Source organism: Rhincodon typus, chromosome 5, assembly GCF_021869965.1.
Source record: "Rhincodon typus isolate 14 chromosome 5, sRhiTyp1.1, whole genome shotgun sequence".
Lineage (NCBI taxonomy): Eukaryota > Metazoa > Chordata > Chondrichthyes > Orectolobiformes > Rhincodontidae > Rhincodon > Rhincodon typus.
The window spans coordinates 111,272,885-111,296,072 of record NC_063336.1 but is presented as its reverse complement, the minus strand read 5'-3'; the positions used below and the strand labels follow the sequence as shown (position 1 = coordinate 111,296,072).

Sequence of the window (23,188 nt, the reverse complement as noted above, 5' to 3'; positions counted from 1 at the left end):
TTTTTCTGAAGAAGGGTCTAGGCCCGAAACGTCAGTTTTCCTGCTCCTCTGATGCTGCCTGGCCTGCTGTGTTCATCCAGCTCTACACCTTGTTATCTCAGATTCTCCAGCATCTGCACTTCCTACTATCTCTAGAAGTGGTCTGACTGGGAGCTCTGCGAGAGGAGACAAGAGATCCTAATGTGTCAGCGATATCTGAGTGCGAAGAGCCCAGTAAACAGTCTGTGGCAAATGCCTCAAAAGACTTAAGTACTTAATGTAGGAGTGTTAACATCAGAAACAGTGGCATTTCTCTGTAGCAGTCACTGAGTCTAACCCTGCACCAGGGAGAGCATGGAGATGTTATATACTAAAGTATTCAACAGACTTGTTGCTGAACCTGTAGTTAACCATCAGCAGAAGGGGATTTATAACTGCCAGTCACACCAATGCTTATTACATCATCAACCTTCGTAAAAATTGCATGCATCTCCTCTGAACAAGACAATAGTAACATTTACCTACAGGAATATAAAATTATAGTATTATAATATGGATGGAGAGGTCCATGATTCCTAACCCAGTTGAAAATGGTTGAAAACCATTGTATTGGACTTCAACTTATTTCCAGGATAGTGTAAAAGTGGATCTGAGGATTCTCGATTTGTGGTGTTAGGATAATTTTACAGCATGCATCAAAGTACAGGGATGTACATGTCAATCCTCTGAGATTTTGAATGTTTAGTTATTTTTTTGAAAAAAAATCATTATTAACTAAATTCATTTGTTGATGATTTCTTTGTGTTAAAAAGCAGATTGTTTTTGAAGTATGCCCTTCAGTGAAGGCAGTGCAACTTTGCATCCAAGTGCCAGGAACACAATGACCATAGCCACAGAATCTGTACCTACCTTGGGAAGTATCTGTCATCTTCTTTAAACTTCCCTTTCACAATTTAGCCAAAATTAGAAAGTTCCTGAATAGATCAAAGTCAATTGTCAGTGTCTTAACGAGCTCTAATTCTGAATACATCCATGCCTGTGAACATTGAGATGCTGATATCTTTCGTGAGTTTATGAAATAACTTGCTGTGAAATAAATGAGGTATCACAAAGTCTAGGGTTGTATTCAAACAGATGTACAATGCCTTCCAAAGAACTGTAAGCCAGTTTGTATCACATTTAGTTTTTAATGGAGCAGAACTAAAAATAATGGTAATAAAGTCACCAGCATTAGAATTTACATTTTGTTTCCCAGACAATCAAGATTGCCATAATTCTTTCTGACACTGACTTCTTCTCTCATTGTCCTAGGTGGCATGGAATCTGGTGTCACACTTGCTGATGTCTGGTGTTACATGTCCCTTCTGGACAATTGGAACCTGGTTTCACGAATGACTGTCCCAAGGTGTCGACACAATAGCCTGGTGTATGATGGGAAAATTTACACACTCGGTGGCATTGGTGTCTCTGGGAATCTCAATCACGTTGAAAGGTAAAGTCAACATTCACCAGAAATAATTGCTTTAATGAAATTTACTGGAATGTAATTAGACAATAATTAATGCTGGACAAAATCATTTCTTGTTGACAATGTATTGCACTTCTAAAATTTGTAGCTATTTTAAACCATGTTGCTTCCTTTAATACTTCAATGCTAAGTTAAACTTAGAAACATAGAATATAGGAGCAGGAGGAGGCCATTCGGCCCTTCGAGCTTGCTCTGCCGTTCTTCACGATCATGGCTGATCGTTGAACTTAATAGGCTAATCCTGCTTTCTCCCCATAACCTTTGATTCCATTCGCCACAAGTGCTAAATCTAGCCGCCTCTTGAATACATTCAATGTTTTGGCATCAACTACTTCCTGTGGTAATGAATTCCACAGGCTCACCACTCTTTGAGTGAAGAAATGTCTCCTTATCTCCGTCCTAAATCATCTACCCTGAATCCTCATACTCTGATCCCTGGTTCTGCATTCACCCACCATTGGGAACATCCTCCCTGCATCTACCCTGTCTAGTCCCATTAGAATTTTGTAAGTCTGTATGAGATATCACCTCATTCATCTGAACTCTAGCGAAAACAATTCCAACCTAGTCAATCTCTCCTCATACGTCAGACCCACCATCCCTGGAATCAGCTTGGTAAACCTTTGCTGCACTCCCTCGAGAGCAAGAACATCCTTCCTCAGAAAAGGAGACCAAAACTGCACACAACATGCTAGGTGTGGCCTCACCAAGGCCCTGTATAACTGCAAAGACACATCCCTGCTCCTGTACTTGAAATCTCTCACAATGAAAGCCAACATACCATTTACCTTCTTTACCACCTACTGCACCTACGTGCTTACCTTCAGCGACTGCTGCACAAGGACACCCAGGTCCCACTGCACACTCCCCTCTCCCAATTTACAGCCATTCAGGTAGTAATCTGCCTTCTTGTTTTGCTTCCAAAGTGAAGAACCGCACATTTATCGAAATTATCCTGCATCTACCATTGATGTGCCCATTCACCTAACCTGTCGAGGTCATGCTGAAGGATCTCTGCATCCTCGTCACAGTTCACCCTCCCACCCAACTTGGTATCATCAGCAAACTTGGAGATGTTACATTTTTTTCCCTCATCAAAATCATTAATATATATTGTGAATAGTTGGGTCCCAGCCCTGATTCCTGTGGCACCCAACTAGTTACTACCTGCCAATTTGAAAAGGACCCATTAATTCCTCCTGTTTGTTTCCTCTCTGCCAACCAGTTTCCTATCCATCTCAATACACTTCCCCCAATCCCATGCTTTAATCTTGCACATTAATCTGTCATGCAGGACTTCACCAAATGCTTTCTGAAAGTCCAAATGTACTACATCAACTGGCTTCCCCTTATTAACTCTACCAGTTACATCTTCATAGAGTTCCAACAGATTTATCAAGCATGATTTCCCCCTCATAAATCCACACTGACTCTGTCTGATCCTGCCACTGCTTTCTAAATGTTCTGCTTTAAAATCCTTGACAATGGATTTGAGTATTTTCCCCACTACCAATGTTAGGCTCACCAGTCTCTCATTCCCTGTTTTCTCTCTACCTCCTTTTTTGAATATTGGAGTGACATGAGCCACCCTCCAACTGCAGGGACTGATTCAGAGTCTATAGAATCCTGGAAGATGACCACCAATGCATCCACTATTTCTCGAGCTACTTCCTTAAGTACTCTGGGATGTAGATTACCAGGCCCTGGGGATTTATCAGCCTTCAATCCTAACAAGTTTCCCAGCACCATTTCTCTACTAATATTGATCTCCCTCAGTTCTTCCCTCTCACTAAATCTTGCATCCTGCAACAATTTAGATATCTGATTTGCGTCGTCTTTTGTGAAGTCAGAACCAAAGTTTGTATTCAGTTCCTCAGCCATTTCTTTGTCCCCTATTATACATTCCCCCATTTCCATCTGTAGGGAACCTACATTAGTCTTTACCAACCTCTTTGTCTTCATGTACTGATAGAAACTTTTAGCGTCAGTCTTTATGTTCCCTGCAAGCTTACTTTCATACTGTCTTTTCCCCTTCTTGATCAATCCCTTGGTCCTTCTTTGTTGAATTCTAAACTGCTCCCAGTCCTCAGATTTATTATTTTTGTTGGCCAATCTGTATGCTTCTTCCTTGGATCAGATACTATCTCTAATTTCCTTTGTAAGCCATGGATTGGCCCTCTTACCCATTTTGCTTTTGTGCCAGACAGGAATAAACAGTTGTTGCAGTTCCCTCATGCGTTCCTTGAATGTTTACCATTGCCTATCCACGGTCATCCCTTTAAGTAACTGTCCCCAATCTATCAAGGGTAATTCACGCCTCATATCCTCGTAGTTTCCTTTATTAAGGTTTAGTACCTGAATCTTTGAACTGTTTAATTCTATCCTTTGAAGCAAAGCTACTTTGGGGAGACCTGGAAGTATACTGAAAGTGCTCATTGAATGTAAGGGACCATGTATCAATCAAGAGTTGAATTTACAGAACAATAGAATCATAGAGTCATACAGCACGGAAACAGACCCTTCGATTCAACCAGTCCATGCCGATCATAATCCCACACTAAGCTAGCCCCACTTGCCTGCGCTTGGCCCATATTCCTCCAAATATTTCTTATTCATATACTTACCTAATTGTTTTTTAAACGTTGTAACTGTACCCGCATCCACCACTTCCTCTGGAAGTTCATTCTTTACTGTCTTTGTATAGAAGAAATGTCCCTTGTGTCTTTTTCTTAATCTTTCTCTTCTCACTTTAAAAATATGCTCTGTATTCTTAATATCCCTCACCAGAAATTGAAATTTAAATCCCAGAGCAGCAGGCTTCATGGGTCATGTGGTCTATTTCTGCACTTATTTGTTGAGTTTTCAATGACTAGGAAAATGCAGGTTCAATTATTTATACTGTACCATTCCTAATGACTCATACTGAATGAAAGAAATTAATTAAGATGTCGAAGTTAATTAACTCTCACAAGAATTGTATTCATCATATCCACTGGTTCAACAACTATCATGACTTTAATCAAATTTATTTTTTCATTAAATAACAAAAGATTCACATGGGTTGGTGCGGTTAATCTTTATATGAATTTGCAATAATGTTTTCAAAGTGGGCCAATGACGAGGGAAGTGACAAGGGCCTGCAGGTGAGAGGTAGATACCACAGGCTTCAATAGCAGAAAAAAATCTACTTCCTGCGATAGAATGTTTTCCAATATGTTTAAGGAGATTGGTAAAATAGCCAGTCAATGACAGGAAACATTTGTTTACACAGCAAAATTGTTGTGATCTGGAACACTGCCCGAAACAGTGGTGGAAGTAGATTCTAAAGCAAAATTCAAAAGAGAATTGAAGAAAGGGTTTATGTAAACGAGGTCCCTGATGTCCCATCCAAAACTGTGCCCTGACAACCTAGAAAGATAATTTAACATTGTTCGTAAGCAGTGATCGTCATACGGTGACAACTATTTATTTCATCAGGAGTCATTACAAAGTTATGCTGTTGGTTATGTTATTGAATAGGGGTTACACCATTCAGTTTGACTAGAATCTGGTCACTGAAGTAAAGCAATGGAAACAGTCATCAGATCAGGCAGCAGTTACAGAGGAAAGAGACAAGTTGACATTTCTTGTTTAGGTGGGCCCTGTGTCATTTAGCACTGTGTGACATACAGGATTTTGGAATGCAGGGCAGCTTTGAAGTGGTGCAGCAGATTTCATTCGCCACTCAGCTTGCTTGCTTTCTACTTCCTGGCTACTGAATCAATACTGATAACTGCTCCCAATGCTTGCAGAAGTTGTTGAGCTATATGACTTTTTTTTTGCAGTCTTTTAGCAGTGTGTTACTTTCATGAACTGTCTTTCCTTTGGAAAGCTTTAGTTGCCATTGAAGCTATAACCAGCTCCATTATCTGCTCCAATAGCTAAGCCTCTGAGGATAAAGAACAATACAGCAGAGGGACAGGCCCTTCGGCCCTCCAAGCCTACGCCGACACATTTTGCCCTTCCATATGAAAAACTGCCTTCACTTATAGGATCCGTATCCCTCGATTTCCTTCCTATTCATGTATTCTTCAAGGTGCTTCTTGAGTGCCGCTATTGTGTCTGCTTCCACCACCTCCTGTGGCAGCACGTTCCAGGCACTCATCACCCTTTGTGTGAAAAAACTTGCCTCGCACTTCGCTTTTAAACTTCCTTCCTCCCTGCACCTTGAACTTGTGTCCCCTAGTAATTGACCCCTCCACCATGGGAAAATGCCTCATATTTTCCACTCTATCCATTGCCATTCACAATCTTATAAACTTCTATCAGGTTGCCCCTCAACCTCCTGCCTTCCAGTTAAAAAAGGACCCAGTCTATCCAATCTTTCTTCTCAGCTAAAATCCCCAATACTAAGCAACATCCTGGTAAACCTTTTCTGTATCCTCTCCAATCCTTCCAGTAGTGTGGTGACCAGAACTGTATTCAATATTCCAAGTGTGGCCTAACTAAATTTCTATGAAGCTGCAGCATAACTTGTCTATCCTTATACTCAGTGCCCCTTCCAATGAAGGCGAGCATGCCATAGACCTTTTTTACTACCTTTTCTACCTGCACTGCCACCTTCAGTGATCTGTGGACCTGCACACCCAAATCGTCTGCATATCAATACTCCTAAGGGTTCTGTCATTCATTGTACAATTTCCACCTGTACCTTCCAAAATGCATCACCTCACATTTGTCCGCATTAAACTCCATATGTCGTTTTTCTGCCCACGCCTCCAACTGATTGTTATCCTGCTGTATCCTCTGATAATCCTCCTCACTATACGCCAATGTAAATGTCTCATTCAATCACCAACAATGGTCAGAAACAAAATCAGAAATTGTTGGAAAAACTCAGCAGGACTGGCACATCCGTAGAGAGAAAGCAGAGTTAACGTTTTGAGACCAGTGACCTTTGTTCAGGTCAATAACTGCCAATTATTTCTCTTTATTACTGTTAACTAAAGAGATTATCACTAGCTTTTCAATAAATATAAAAGAAACCTTTATTACAGGTACACATATTTTTCATACGATGTGAATTAAACTGTATCCCATTTTATCCTAAATACACACACATTCATATGAGGATAGGACAGACATACACAATGCTGCAGAGCTGTTATGGATAGGGGAAAGGATAGATAAAAAGGAGAGAAAATGAATAACATCTCTGTAGGTCAGCGGGTAAGTTCAGTCTGGCTGACTTCTCACAGTGTCTGTGAATTCCTGTTGATGAGATTTTGATTGCTGACAGGGAATAATAGAACGTCGTCAGACTAGATTTCAGATTCAGTTGAGAAATGGTTGCAAGTCCTGACATTTGAAATTTTGTCAGGTTTTTTTGTGAACTTCTTCACCGAGATAAATATAGAGTACTGCTTTCAGGTCCAAGCTCTGGCCTTTACTGGCTGAGAGAGCAGCAGCACTGGGTTGGTCTTGCGAATGTTACCAGCAACAGCCAACAGATTCTAGGTGTGAACTGAGGAAAAACCCCAACACTTCAGTCCAAAGGCTGTTACCAGGCAATGGCAGCATAGATCAGTTCAGGTATTCAGCAATTAAAGCATTAAAAGTCTTTATCTGTCTCAAATCTTCGCTGGGCATTGCTTTCCAAAGTCACTTGTGTGTTTTTTCAAAACAGCCTTTAATCTTTTGACTTGCCAGTTACAAGCAATCATGTGATAAATCCTTTGCAGCCCCGTAATGTTCATATTTCCAATTCTTATCATTCTCAACAATATTACCCAAAGTAATTTCATTGCACACAGCAGCAATAGCTGTACAATAAGGATTGTCGCTAATTGCTCTATCCTGCTTGCTTCCCAGCAGATATTCCACGTTGGAATGTAATAAAACAGCAAATGCTCTGATCATTAAATTTGATGAATTTGTAACAGTCCAATAGGGTGCTTTATTCAACCAGTATTGTCTAAGGTCAGTTCTGAGTATAGTTTATTACTTCAGATGACCATGCTACATGATAGTTTGGAAATTGAAATAATTGGACCTACTCTTATCTTTGACTTAACTGATCTTAAAAGGACACCAGCTTGTTAAACCTGCATGTAACATATATATCCGCATAAATGCCGCTCATAATCGCTGTTATTCCTAGAAGGTCATGAGTGGAATTTGGCTTAGTCAGGAATCTGGATACAAATTTCACTCATGTCCTTTAGGGAAGGAAATAACTATCCTTACCTGGTCTGGCTTACATGTGACTCCAGACCCACAGCAATGGGGTTGACTCTTAACTGCCCTCTGGGCAATTATGGATGGGCAATAAATACTGGACTAGCCAGCGATGCCCTCATTCAATGAATGAATAAAAAAAAGAGAAAAGAATTGTCTTTGAAATTGCACCTTTTTTAAAGTTTGCATTGAGTTTCTGATACTTAATCAACTGTCCTTGGATTTGAGGATGATGTCTGTGTCCAGCACTCATTGCCCAGAAGGCAGTTAGGAGTTAACCTGGAGTCACATGTAGGCCAGACTGGGTAAGGATAGCATTTTCCTTCCCTGTAGGACATCAATGAAACAAATGGGTTTTTCCAAAAGTTGACAGTGATTCCATGGTCATCGTTAAGTCTTAATGAATTCTGGATTTTTAATGAATCTGCCATGGGAGGATTTGAACCTGGGTCCTCAGAACATTAGGTTGGTCTCTGGGTTTATAAGATCACTAGGCCATTGTATCCTTTGGGCACATGGGCCAGGATGTCCCATGAGATGCTTGGATTTGCTACCTTTTCGTAGAATCCCTACAGTGTTGAAGCAGGCCATTCAACCCAGCTAGTCCACACTGACTTTCCGAAGAGCAAACCACCTAGACTCAACCCCCACCCACCCCGTGCCTCTCATGGCTAATCTACCCAACCTACTCATCCCTGGACACTATGGGCAATTTAGCATGGCCAATCCACCTTAACCTGCACATCTTTGGACTGTGGGAGGAAACCGGAGCACCCGGAGGAAACCCACGCAGACATGGGGAAAATGTGCAAACTCCACACAGACTGTCACCCATGGCTGGAAATGAAGCTGGGTCACTGGTGCTGTGAGGCAGCAGTGCTGACCACTGAGCCACCGTGCCACCCACTTTCCCTGCTGCTACCCTTTGTCATGATTAAGATGTTGTGGTTCAAAGTATAATACAGCTTAGTGGATAAGTTGTCACCATTGTTGTTCAAATAAGGACAACTGTGACCTGCATAATCACAATCACAAACGTAAAATCTTTCATGAACCAGCCCATACTGGCAGTGTAATAGTGCAATGTTTCCTTTATTAACAGTACTAAGAGTAGTAACTTGTAGTTTTATTATTACAGCTAAAAAAGTAGGTTTAACACAGAAAAATAATTTTTAATAGATGTTCCACAAACTGTGGGTATTCTGATTTTAAGTCACTAAAATTAACATTGTGAAACAATGCAGAGCTACTTAGTAGTTCCATTGGTTCCTACAGTTCCTTACCACATTGAATAATTTTTAATATTTAAAATCTTCAATAACATGCTATATCAAAGCATTCATTTGAAGAGTTGCTGCAAAGGAGTCATGAATGAGCTCAAATGACAGAAATATAGCATTGTGAATAATTTGATCTGGTTCATAGTCGATTTGTGGATGGTGGGGGGATTCTAGTATGGTAATTTTAAGCCAGTATTAAGGATTTCAGGAACTTGGTTTAGTTCATAGAATCATAGAATCCCTAAAGTGTGGAAGTGAGCCATTTGGCCCATCGAGTCATCAGACTCATATTCCTGTGATTGTTATCACATTTCTGCATTTGCACAAAGTGTACTAAACTCATCAGATGGAGTTAAATCTATTAATTGACAGTCTAATTCTCCTTTGAACACATGTGAATTCAACAGAGAAACAAATGTTAGAGAAATGTAATGGACCAAAATGTAACAAATCTCCAGGACTTGATGGCCTACATTCTTGGGTTTTAAAATACCTAACTGCAGAGACAGTGATTATGATTATGATTCTCTAAAATTTCCCAGTTTGTAGAAAATTCCAGTAGATTGGAAGTTCATAGAATCTCTACAGTTGGAAGCAGGCCATTCAGCCCATTGAGTCCACACCACCCCTCTGAAAAGCACCCCACCCAGACCCAAACCCCCTACCTTATCCTATCCCTGCAACCCAGCAGTCCCCATGGCTAATCCAACCAGACTGCGCAACCCTGGACAGTATGGAGCAATTTAGCATGGCCAATCCACCTAACTGCACTCCTTTAGACTGTGGGAACTTGTAAATGTTGATGTTCAGGGTGACTTGGATATAAGAACACAGAAAAATATTTGGAGCAAAGAATAAGGAAATCTTAGCCAAACATTACTGGGTTTTGATGAGGAATGCTTCATGCAATTTTAGTCTCCTCATTTAAGGAAGGACAGACTTGCATTGAAGGCAATTACAGCACAGGTTCTATAGATTGGCACTGGGGTGAGAACATTGATTTAGGATGAGAGGTGAGTAAATTGATATATATTCTCTGCAGTTTAGAAAAATGAGAGTCAATTTCATTGAACCAGACAACATTCTGAAAGGGTTTGACAGGGTAGACACAAAAATCATTTTCCGAACTGGGGAATCTAGAATACGGCACATAGTCTCTGAATAAGTTGATGTTCATTTAGGACTGAAATGAGGATTGAATGTCTTTCAAGTTGTTTGTGCCAGTGGGTTGTGGATCTTCTATTGCTGACAATATTTTAAGGGAGAGACAATTCTTTGGTGTCTGAGGGAATCGATGGATATGGGGAGTGGTCAGACGATCAGCCGTGACCCTGTAACAAACATGAGTTGTATGGTCTGCTTCTGCTATCTCTCTAAATCCAACCTTTCTTCTCTCTTTCTGTGGCTGACTTGACATTGAATTCACTCCCTTTCATTCAGCTCCCTTGCCAGACCGTTCGTGAAGGAGAGAGTCTGCTTGTGTCCCAGTGGTCACCAAGGTGATAGTAACCCTCCTTATACCATAATCACAGCCATAGTCCAACAACCTTAGGGGGCATAACGTTTCCTATCCGAAATGTACACTAAATCTAACCAACAGAAAATACCACAAAGACGCAAAGAAATTTGGACTAAATTGTTTTTCAGCTGTACAAATGGATTGTACAGTTATGTTCACTGAAAAGGCATTATATCCTTGAATCTTTGACCCAGAAGTAGACAGGTGCACAGGACTTACAGTCGGATGTTTCTTCACAAGTAGAAAGTTATTCGTTATTATAAATTGTTTCAATTTACTGATATTAAAAACACACAGCCATTGGTCTTTCTGTGGATATTGGATCTGAGTGGTCTAGTATCTAATAGACAGTTTTCAGACACAAGAAGTACATTAGTGTTTTTCAAGGTCCTCTCCCAACATAAAAGATTTCACAGTGATCACTCAGTGGAATCTCTGATCACTTAGTGGAAGTTCAGAGGAGTTATCTCCTGGTCAATATTTATCTTGTAATTGACTTTAATATTTTGGAACAAAAGCAGTCCCACTGCTGTGTGTGGGATCTTAATGTGTATAAATTGGCTGCTGTAGCTTTATGCATTACAAACAACTACATTTCAAGGATATTTCTTTGACTGTAAACAATTTGGGTTGTCCTATGGTTATGAAAGACACTGCATGTATCTAAGGTTTTTAAAAAATTCTCCTTTCTTTCTTGGACTCTAAACAAATGCAAGGAAAAATGCAAGGATGCTTCTAGGAATATCTAAATATCTAATGAATGTACAGTTCCCAGCTTTTAACCTAGTGTCTTTTAAGCAGATTCATCTTTCATGCCTGAGTAGAATCCTATCTTGGAATTGCATTGCTATTAATTTGTTGAAGAGAATGAGTGAGCTCTGTGCCCCGGCAGTATGGGCATTTTCCCAACATTAATAAGTCTCTGTGCTCTATCCTGTAGCCACGTTTCCCACTAAAACATTTGTCCACACATTACTGCCTAGCAGCCTATGAAGACAGACATGCATTTATTTTTGGTAGGTATTAATGCTACGTGTAGTATAGTCTACATTTCAAGAATGTTATGGCACCTATTGACTTATATCTTCAAGGATCACAGAAGTTTGTACTGCTGAATGACATACCAAATTCTTCAATTAGCCACAAATAGTGAAGTCTTTGAAAGCTTTACTTTGTTTTTTTTTTAAAAGTTGACACTGAAAAGTGAACCTGATAAAAGGTCTTTGACCCGAAACTTAAAACTTTGTTTCTATCTCAACAATTGCTGGAATACCCATTGAGTATTTTCCGACATATGATCTTCATTTCAGAATTCCAGGATCGGCAGTATTTTGCTGTTGATTCCCCGTTACCCAAGTTATGTATTGTCATTGTGAGAATGAATTGTTTATTTAAGATGACAATTTGAGATGGATTCTTTTGTTGTCTCGGTGATTGTTAGCATATGAAAGTGTCAGGAATCCAATTATATGTGAGCAATGAACTGCAGAACAGCTTTGTGATGTACTTTTTTTAAAGATGTGGTCATGGAACAGAATGATGGCTGCAGCGGAACTATTATTTTGCCATCTACCACATGAGCCTGTTTAAAACATGCATCATAGTAGCTAAATTAGTTTAAGGTCATCGTTATGAGGTGTAATTAAAGAGTGACCACGGCGGTGTGCAGTGAATAAATCATTGATGAAATTTTATTTTGTTTAATGTTGCAAAATCAGCAATTCACATAACAGAACAAATCTGGCAGCTTTCCAGATTGCTTTTGAGAACACACGATTGAGCTAATAGATAGTGAGAATGTATTGTTTCCAATATTTTCAAAAGAATAAACACTGGCTATATCCATCAATCCTTTTCAAAAATTGATGATATGACATGTTTCATTTCTTTGTGATATTGAAGTACACTGCACGCAATAAAAGTGATCTATTAGTGACATATCATTTTCTCATTGATTTTACCTATCCATCTAATGTCTTTTTTGCACAGTGATTTCAAAAATTCAGCTTTATATAGATATCAGTCCATTCAACCAATCTCAAACCTCAAAAGAGTCACATGGTTGCAAATATCTAATTCATGCATTTTAAAGTATGACTTTCAGTTTTAGACACAAAGCTTTTAGCTTGGATATTGAAGTGCTAAATGTTAGATAAATAGACAAAAGCATGAGTAAGTAACTGATTAGCAATCCTAATGTTGCAAATTCAACTCAAAGCCACACAAGGAAGTAGCAGGACGGATGATCTAAAGCTTTGCTGAAGAATTACATTTTTAGAGGCTCATTACAGGAGAGAGAGATTTAGGGAGCACTTTCCAGTGCTGAGCATTGAGAGGACACTGCCTTCCACAGAGAAGGTTCAGAAAACTAATACCTGGAATAGTGTGGAAAGCTTGGCGAAAGAACCATAGCTGGCAGGAAGGTGTAATGAGGGTGTCAAAAGTTTTACATGGAATTGTACAATTAAGAATAAGGCTATTTAGGCCGATAATCCCTCTGTTGACTCTTTACAACAGTGATTGAATTAATCCCATTCTCATGGTCTTTTCTCAACTATATACTGATCCTTTTTAGAAAACAGCCTTTTAGGCAGTGCATTCCAGATCATAAACTGTTAAAAAGAAATTCGCCCAATCTTCCCACTGGTTCTTTAGTCAACTATCTTAACTTGATTTCCTTAAGTTAAAAAGCCTCCTGCCAGTATGAAAAGTTTCTCCTTATCTACTCAAAACCCCTCATAATCTTCAGCACATCTGTTAAATCTCTCCTTAACCTTCTCTGCTCTAAAAAGTATAAACTCAGTTTCTCTGGTCTCTTTGCAAAGATAGTTTCCAGTATAAGAGTGGACAGGAAAAACCTGGAAAAGGACTGGAAAATCTTACACAGAAAACATATTTGGAAGTGAGATTTTCAGTACACTAAAGAATGTTTAGACAGTGTTTAAAAGACATTTGGATAAGTTCATTAGGAAAGTTTGGAGGGATATGGGCCAAGCGCGGGCAAGTGGGACTAGTTTGGTTTGGGAACATAGTCAGCATGGACTGGTTGGACCAGTCCTCAGACCCAGAATTCTCAATGACTCCTCATATGATAAGCCCTTTATCCCCAGGATCATTCTTGTAAACTTCCTCTGGACCCCTTCCAACATCCTTCCTTAGATACAGGGCCCAAAACTGCTCACAGTGTTCTGAATGTGGTCTGACCAGAGCCTTATACAGCCTCTGCAGTACATCTCTGTTCATGTATTCTGGCCGTCTTGAAATGAATGCTAACATTGTATTTGCCTTCCTAACTGCCAACTAAACCTGCATGCTAACCGTAAGAGAATCCCGAACAATGACCCCCAAGTCCCTTTGTGGTTGAGATTTCCAAAGCCTTTCCCCATTTAGAAAATAATCTACACCTCTATTCTTCCTTCCAAAGTGCTTGCCCACATAGTATTCCTTCGGCCACTTTTTTGGCCATTTATCTACACATACAAGTCTTTCTGTAGCCTCCCTGCTACCTCAACACTACTGGACCCTCTACCTATCTTTGCTGCTAAGTTTGCAGATGACACAATGTCCTCAGTTCCTTTGCCCAGATGGATAATATATAACATGAATAGTTGTGAATACTGAGAGACCTGGATTGAGTGGATATGGAGAAGATGTTTCCTCTATGGAAAGTTGTTGTAAGTTCCGGGATTTAGATGCGTTAAAAGAAATAGGAAGGGTGGTAAACGAGGCGGGGGAGTGGCATTGCTAGTCAGGGCTAGTGTAGCAGCTACTGAAAGGCAGTTCAAGAATGATATGTCTACAGAGTCAGTTTGGGTTAAGGTCAGGAACAAAAAAGGAGCAGTCATTTTGTTAGGGGGTTTTTTGCAGACCCCCTAATAGTTGCAGAGAAGTGGAGGAGCGGATTGGGAGGTAGATACTAGAAAGGTGCAGAAGTCACAGGGTTGTAGTCATGGGTGACTTCAACTTTCCAAATATTGATTGGAAACTTTCACTGGTTAAGACGAAGAAGGATGCTTCTTTAAAGTTTAGGAAACAAGGTATGGAAAAGGCTCTAGAGGGATGCAAGTTAACCAGGAAGGAGCTGAAGAAAGGGCTTAGAAGAGCTCTAAGGGGGCATGAGAAAACCTTGGCAGATAGGATCAAGGTAAACTCCAAGGCTTTTTATACGTACGTGAGGAATAAGAGAATGACCAGAGAAAGGGTAGGGCCAGTCAAGGATTGTAAAGGGAATTTGTGCACGGAACCTAAAGAGATAGGAGAGGTCCTCAGTGAATACTTTTCTTCAGCATTCACAACTGAGAGGGACCTAGTTGTAGAGGAGGACAGTGTGAAACATGCTGGTAGACCAGAGGAGGTCGATGTTAGTAAGGAAGATGTACTAGAAATTTTGAGGAGCTTGAAGATATACAAGTCCCCTGGGCCTGATGGGATTTATCCAAGGATTCTATGGGAAGTGAGGGAAGAGCTCGCAGGGCCTTTGGCGATAATCTTTTCGTCCTCACTGTCCACGGGTATAGTGCCGGAAGATTGGAGAGTGGCAAATGTCATTCCCTTGTTCAAAAAAGGCAATAGGGATAACCCCGGAAATTACAGGCCAGTTAGTCTTACTTCAGTGATGGGCAAATTATTGGAAAGAGCTCTGAGAGACAGGATTTATGATCACTTGGAAAGGCACAGTTTGATTCGTGATGGTCAGAACGGATTTGTGAAGGGTAGATCATGACTCACAAACCTTATTGAATTATTTGAAGAGGTGACCAAACACGTGGATGAAGGTGGAACAGTGGATGTGGTATACATGGATTTAAGTAAGGCGTTTGATAAGGTTCCCCATGGTAGGCTCATGCAGAAAGTAAGGAGGCATGGGACAGGGGGAAATGTGGCAGATTGGATTCAGAATTGGCTGACCCTTAGAAGACAAAGGGTGGTAGTGGATGGAAAATATTCAACCTGGTGCTCAGTTAGGAGTGGTGTTTCACAAGCATCTGTCCTGGGTCCTCTTCTATTTGTGATTTTTGTAAACAATTTGGATGTAGGAGTGGAAGGGTGGATTAGTAAGTTCATGGATGATACAAAGGTGGGTCGAGTTGTGGATAGCGCGGAGGGCTGTTCTAGGTTACAAAGGGACATTGATAGGATGCAGAGTTGGGCTGAGAAGTGGCAGATGGAGTTTAACCCTGAAAAGTATGAGGTGATTCATTTTGGAAGGATAAATTTGAAAGCAGAATACAGGGTTAACAGAAAGATTCTTGGCAGTGTGGAGGAGCAGAGGGATCTTGGGGTTCATGTTCACAGTTCCCTGAAAGCTGCCACCAGGTGGACAGAGTTGTTAAGAAGGCATATGGTGTGTTAGCTTTCATTAATAGAGGGATTGAGTTCAAGAGCCATGAAGTTATGCTCCAGCTATACAAAACCCTGGTTTGGCCACATCTGGAGTATTGTGTCCAGTTCTGGTCGCCTCATTACAGAAAGATGTGGAAGCGTTGGAAAAGGTCCAGACGAGATTTTCCAGGATGTTGCCTGGAATGGAGGGAAGGTCTTACGAGGAAAGGTTGAGAGAGCTAGGGCTTTTCTCTTTAGAACGACGAAGGATGAGAGGTGACTTGATAGAGGTGTACAAAATGATCAGAGGTATGGATAGAGTGGACAGCCAGAGACTTTTTCCTAGGGTGGAAAAGGGGGCATAGTTTTAAAGTGAGTGGAGGTAGATATAGAGGAAACGTCAGAGGTACATTCTTTACTCAGAGAGTGGTCGGGCATGGAATGCATTGCCAGAGAGGGTAGTGGAGTCGGCCTCATTAGGGGCATTTAAGCGGCTATTAGATAGGCATATGGATGATAGTATATGGTAGGGGTGGAGGTTAGATCGACCTTAGGTTTAGGGTAAAAGTTCGGCACAACATCGTGGGCCGAAGGGCCTGTACTGTGCTGTACTGTTCTATGTTCTGTGTTCTAGTGAAAGAAACTAGGACCCAAGGCCAAAGTGTCAGATGAGGGAATGACCTTTTAAAACTGAGATGAGGAGGAATTCCTTCAGCCAGAGGATGGTTAACCTGTGGAACTCACCGCCACAGAAGGCTGCGGAGAACAAGTCACTGAGTATTTAGGACAGAGATGGACAAGTTCTTGATTAGTAAGGGAATCAAAAGTTATCAGGAGAATGGGATTGACAGACAGACCAGCCATGATCAAATAGTGGAGCAGATTCGATGAGAATGGCCCGATTCTGCTATCTTATGGTCTTACAGAAAGTGTTGAGTTCAAAATGTGGGACTCAATGCTGACTATTAGTGTAAGGTGTGAGACACCAGTCATATAGTAATGGTGATTTTCTAATGATTTACTCTGTTATGGTACATACAGAATAGAACAGGTAAGTCTAGAGGTTATTCCATGTCCCAGACACTCAAAATGGCTAAAAGTGGTGACAAGTAGCCAGCAAGGACACAAAAGGTGAAGCAACACAAACCTGTTGTAAAATCCTGCTGTGTAATGTGTTAATAAGTACTGTATATTAGCATCATTCAGACCTTTAGGTTGTAATTGACTGTTACAAGCACAGTTGTTCAATTGAATTGCTTTTCTTTGAGTGGCAAAATTGATGTTATTTATTGTGTAATAGCAGCATACACTCAGCATTTAGAGAAAAGTAGCTGTCAAATCACTGCAGCAGTGTTTAATGATGCTTGAAAATTCTATTCTTCCAGGTATGACACAATTACCAACCAGTGGGAAACAGTGTCTCCACTTCCCAAAGCTGTGCACTCTGCAGCTGCAACTGTATGTGGTGGCAAAATCTACGTGTTTGGTGGCGTGAATGAGGCAGGACGGGCAGCTGGAGTTTTACAATCCTATGTCCTTCAAACAAACACGTGGAGTTTCATTGAATCACCTATGATAGGTAAGGTAGAAATCACTGCTAAAGGGCCACTGCAAAGCTTCCCAAATATCGCGTGAATTAAGAGGTGGAAACATTCTAGCAAAAAAAAACGAGAATCTACATTTCCTTCAATAGACTTGCAGGTTTTGAGCAACTTCGTCTCTTGAATGACATGGCTGTGAAATTCTGTACGGATTCTCGCCATCGTTTAAAAACGTTAACATTACAACATTGTGGGGCTCAATGTTTTGGAATTTCAGTGCGTTGCATTTCTGCCGGAATTACAACTGATCAGTACAACCGACATGGAATTTCAAGGCCGTTTATCTTTCTATTAAAGCAGACCAGGAAACGGGTGAGGAGATGGTTTGTCAGTATGCTACTGGTTTGCATACTTCATTCATTCCTACTCTGCCCAGAGGCAAAGTTCCATGGTTAATTGTCAGTTGATGCTTCACCTTACTTTTATTTGATATAACACAAAGAAAAGATAAACAGGGAAGAATAAACGTGCCAATCTTTTGATTTAAAGCATTGTGAATAAGAGGAGATACTGGTTCTTGATCAGACACCTTGACTTTTACCATGATGTAAAATATTTCTATATCATATCAGGAGAGACATTCTCTAGAATCATAGAAACATAGAAGATAGGAGCAGGAGGAGGCCATTCGGCCCTTCGAGCCTGCTCACCATTCATCATGATCATGGCTGATTGTCTAACTCAATAGCCTAATCCTGCTTTCTCCCCGTAACTTTTGATCCCATTCACCCCTAGTGCTATATCTAGCCACTTCTTGAATACATTCAATGTTTTGACATCAACTCCTTCCTGTGGTAATGAATTCCCCAGGCTCACCGCTCTTTGGGTGAAGAAATGTCTCCTCATCTCCATCCTAAATGGTCGACCTCGAACCCTCACACTGAGAGTCCTGGTTCTGGACACACCCATCTTTGGGAACACCCTCCCTGCTGCTACCCTGTCCAGTGCTGTTAGAATTGTACAAGTCTGTGTGAAATCCCCACCTCATTCGTCTGAACTCCAGCAAAAACAATCCTAACCTAGTCAATTTCTCCAGAGTCTGTAGAATCCTGGAAGATGACCACCAATGCATCCACTATTTCTAGAGCTACTTCCTTAAGTACCACCGGATGGAGATTATCAGGCCCTGGGGATTTATCGGCCTTCAATCCCAACAATTTTCCCATCACTATTTCTCTACTAATATTGATCTCCCTCAGTTCTTCCCTCTCACTAAATCTTGCATCCTGCAACAATTCTGGCATCTGATTTGTGTCGTCTTTTGTGAAGACAGAACCAAAGTTTGTATTCAATTCCTCAAGCAATTGCTTTGTCCCCTATTATACATTCCTCCATTTCCATCTGTAGGGGACCTACATTTGCCTTTACCAATCTCTTTCTCTTCATGTACCTATAGGAACACTTCGTGTCAGTCTTCATGTTCCCTGCAAGCTTACTTTCATACTCTATTTTCCCTTCTTGATCAATCCCTTGGTCCTTCTTTGCTGAATTCTAAACTGCTCTCAATCCTCAGATGTATTATTTTTCTTGGCCAATCTGTATACTTCTTCCTTGGATCGGATACTATCTCTAATTTCCTTTGTAAGCCATGGATTGGCCCTCTTACCCATTTTACAGGAATAAACAGTTGTTGCAGTTCCCCCATGCGTTCCTTGAATGTTTACCAATGTCATCCCTTTACTCTCCCCAATCAATCAGGGCCACCTCACACCTCATATGTTCATAATTTCCTTTATTGAGATTCAGCACCCTAGTCTCTTAATCAACTACCTCACTTTCCATCTTGATAAAAAAAATCTATTCTGTTCTAGTTGTTCATCCCCAAGGGGTCTTGCACTGCTACAGTAGCATCAATTCCCTTCTCATTACACAGTATCCAGTCTAAGATGGCCTCTTCTCTTGTTGGTTCCTTCACGTATTGGTCAAGAAAACCATCTCATATGCACTCCACGAATTCCTCCTCTACAGCATTATGGCTAGTTTGATTTGCCCAATCTGTGTGCAGATTGAAGTCACCAATGATCACTGATATTCCCTCTAATCTCCTGTTTAATGCCATTCTTGACATCACCACTGCGGTTTGAATGTCTGTATATGACACCTAGTAAGTTTTTTGCCCCTTGGTATTTCTTAACTCTACCCATACAGACTCCACATTGTCAGAGCTAATATCCTTTCTCATTATTGTGTTAATTTCCTCTTTAACCAGCAATGCCACTCCACCACCTTTTCTTTTTTGCCTGTCCTTCCTAAATACTGAATACCCTGGGACATTCAGTTCCCACCCCTGGTCACCCTGCGATAGTAGTCCAACAGTATCATGTCTCCGTAATCCCAATTATATCGTACCCGTTTACATCTATCTGCGCGATTAGTTCGTCCACTTTATTGCAAATGCTCCACGCATTAGGGCACAAAGCCTTTAAGCATGTCTTTTTAACATTGTTTGTCTTGCTCTTATTTTTCTCAATAGCCCTGTTTGAATCTTTTTCTTGGTTTCTCTGCCTATCGCTTTTCTTATTCTCTTTTCTACCTTTTGTTTTTGTCCTTGCTCCCCCCTCCTCTAACTCAATACATAGGTTCCTATCCCCCTGGCATTTTAGTTTAAACCGTCTGCAACCGCTCTAGCAAACACTCCCCCTAGGACATCAGTCCCAGTCCTGCCCAGGTGTACCCCGTCCAATTTGTACTGGTCCCACCTCCCCCTGAACTGATCCCAATGCCCCAGGAATATGAAACCCTCCCCTGACACCATCTTTGCAGCCATGTATTCATCTGGTATATCCTGTCATTTCTCCTCTGACTAGCACGTGGTCCTGGTGGTAATCCTGAGATCACTACCTTTAAGGTAGGATTTCTTATCTTTCTTCCGAGCTGCCTGTATTCTGCTTTTAGGACCGCATCCATTTTTTTTTTTACTTTTGTTGTTTTACTGGCTGTTCACCCTCCCCCTCTGTAATGTGCTGTACCTGCTCCGAGATATCCTTGATCCTAGCACCAGGGAGGCAACATACCATCCTAGAGTCTCGCTTGCAGCCACAGAAACACCTGTCTATTCCCCTTACAATTGAGTCCTCTGTAACTATTGCACTGGCACACTTTTTACCTCATCCCAATGCAGCAGAACCAAACGTGGTGCAACAAGTTTGGCCGCTGCTGCTTTCCCCCAAGAGGTCATTCCGCTCAACAGTATCAAAAATGATATATCTGTTTTGCAGGGGAATGGCCACAGGAGATTCCTGAAAGCAGAGAATGGAACATATTCTTACATTTCAGAAATCATTGAAGTAAATTAAGGGCAGCGACTAGGTTTTATAATAAGTGGAAAGGAAGCAAGCCATGGTGTTACAAGAATGTTTTGCATGAACCCCAATGAGATTTAGCTGGCTAATTATTATCCCTTATCATCCTATTCCATCACAACTAGCATTTCAGCCTCATGGATGTCAGTTACCTGGCTGTATCAGCAGAAAACAGGGATAGAATTATACAAAAGAACTTCATTATTATTTAAATAATCCTTGATTATTACAGAAGTAACTTATTTACATTTTCTGAATGTTAATCAAGGTTAATTTATTGATTGTGTAAATTTGAAGGCAGCTTTAAAGATGTTTTTGATTCCCCTCTGATCAAGACCTGGTGTTGCTACACTATAAGAAGGAGGAAGGCAAAGAGGCAGAGTGAAGATTAAAGAATGAGTTATTTAGATCACAGTCATGTTCATCTCCAAGTTGCTATTCTCCACTCAGCACCTATCTTAATAGTGTACGTCTGAGTCCAGAGTCTGCAACAATAGAGGCGTGTGAATCTATGACTTTCCAACAATTTTCATCATTAGGAAGCAGAGTGATTAGAGCTGTATTATTAGTTCCAATAATGAATGAACGATTTATTGTGGCTTGTATTTTAAAGTGAGAAGTCCAATAAATAAATAAACCTCCAAGTACAAATACTGTTCCCTGAAACTGTACTAACAGGATAAAGATATGGGAACTGCTAGCAGTGTGATTTAATTGCAGGAAAAGATAAAAGATGAAGTTTGTTTGGATTTTTTTAAGCAAGCATATTACTTTTTGAGGTGTATATAATAATTTTGTTCCAAGTTTCTGTCCTTTGCTCATGGGTTAACTGTGAGCCACATTCTGCAGGCTGAGGACTCTTCTACGTCCCTTTTCACCATGCTGTCTCTGACTGAAAATGTTTCCCTTCAGGAACACCTTTTGGAAAATGGGGATAGATGGAATTAAACCACATATGAAACACACATTTGTGGCACTTTAAAGTCGGCTTAGTTTATTGTATAAACATTATAACACAGTGCAGTCTCTAAATTCTTAAGGATAAAATGTTTTGTTGTTGCAGGGTGAAATGAGTGTACTGATATTGTTCCTAAATCACTCAAATGTCCAAAAGTGAGCTGTTTCTTATTTGCAAGGATCCAAAATTAGATCCCTTAGTTTCATGTATAATTTATAACATATGATTAATTTGAATTAAAATTACACGTGTACAATCAAAATTATTAACCAAAATTAAGATAAATGAACTGGCCAGAACATATGTACTGAACATATCAGAGAATTAAATTAATGGTTAGCAGTTAATGATAAGTCTCACTCATTTTATGAGTGTACAAGTTTGGTCAGGAACTGGGATGTAAGTAGTCTGGCAAGGTGTAGTTGGGTTGTATGAGGTAAGTATTGAGTCATTTTGATAGTTCTTAGGAGTTACACTGTGCATTTGATGGTCTAACGTTTCGTGAATAACTATTTTGCTTAACTTCATATGAACTATCCAAAGTCTGAGAGTTCCAAGTGTCGCGGAATTTTTTTTAATTTCAAAAATAGTTTTTATTCATAAAAAAATCTTTATGCACGTAGTCACAAATGCAGTTCAGTTCTGTGCAGTAGTATATCAAGGAAACAAACAAACATTGGAGGTTGACTCTATCTGAACAAGCCAAAGGCATCTCTTACTCGAACAAGACTATCCCAGCGTGTCTGCACTACCACACGCTGCCCTTGAAGCAGCTGGTTTGGGGGTGGGACTGACAGTGTAACACATCTCCTTCTGGAATGTGCCTTCACAAGGCAAGTCTGAAGAGAGATGCAGTGGCTTTTGTCGAGGTTCATCCAGGGCAGTTCCGTGACACGGGACTCCGTGCTCTACGGTCTATTCCCTGGGACACTCACCGAGAGACACATCGATTGTGCCTGGAGGACCATCAGCTCAGTGAGAGACACTCTTTGGTCTGTCCAAAACCTGTTGGTCTTCCGGGTATAGTGAATTGCCCAGCGGAATTTCCAGTTTTCCGGGTAACTACTTTGGAGTGTGCTGTGATAGGAATTCTGCAGGATCCTCTTGTGTGACTCCCATCTACACTGGAGTGATGACTGACTGACTGGCCAGGAGCAAGTCTGTGCCACTCTGTTGTTTTCCTCATTCCTCTAAAGGTACCGCATGGATTAATTTCCTGGGGGCTTGTCATGTACCGGAGAGCCACCTTTACTTTGTCCTGTGTGACACACGTTAGAGGGTAAAGCATAACAAATGATGACGCTGTACTGACTGCTCTGTTTGTGCTTCTCTTGCAGCTGCCACCATTTTTAAAGGGCCTACCTTCCACTAAGCAGACAAAGCTCTGCTTCAGACCTAAGGTGTAGAGCTGGATGAACACAGCAGGCCAAGCAGCCTCATAGGAGCAGGAAGGCTGACGTTTCGGGTCTAGACCCTTCATCAG

General features: G+C 40.8%; 1 protein-coding gene across 1 annotated transcript in view; it reads left to right on the top strand.

The window, feature by feature from the left end:
* Positions 1-23,188, top strand: part of LOC109929715 (kelch-like protein 29) — a 222,210-nt gene that overhangs the window by 169,113 nt on the left and 29,909 nt on the right. The window contains exons 10-11 of the mRNA XM_048597121.1: positions 1,291-1,471; positions 17,230-17,428. Coding sequence (XP_048453078.1) covers positions 1,291-1,471; positions 17,230-17,428 — 380 coding nt within the window. The remainder of the gene's footprint in view (positions 1-1,290; positions 1,472-17,229; positions 17,429-23,188) is intronic.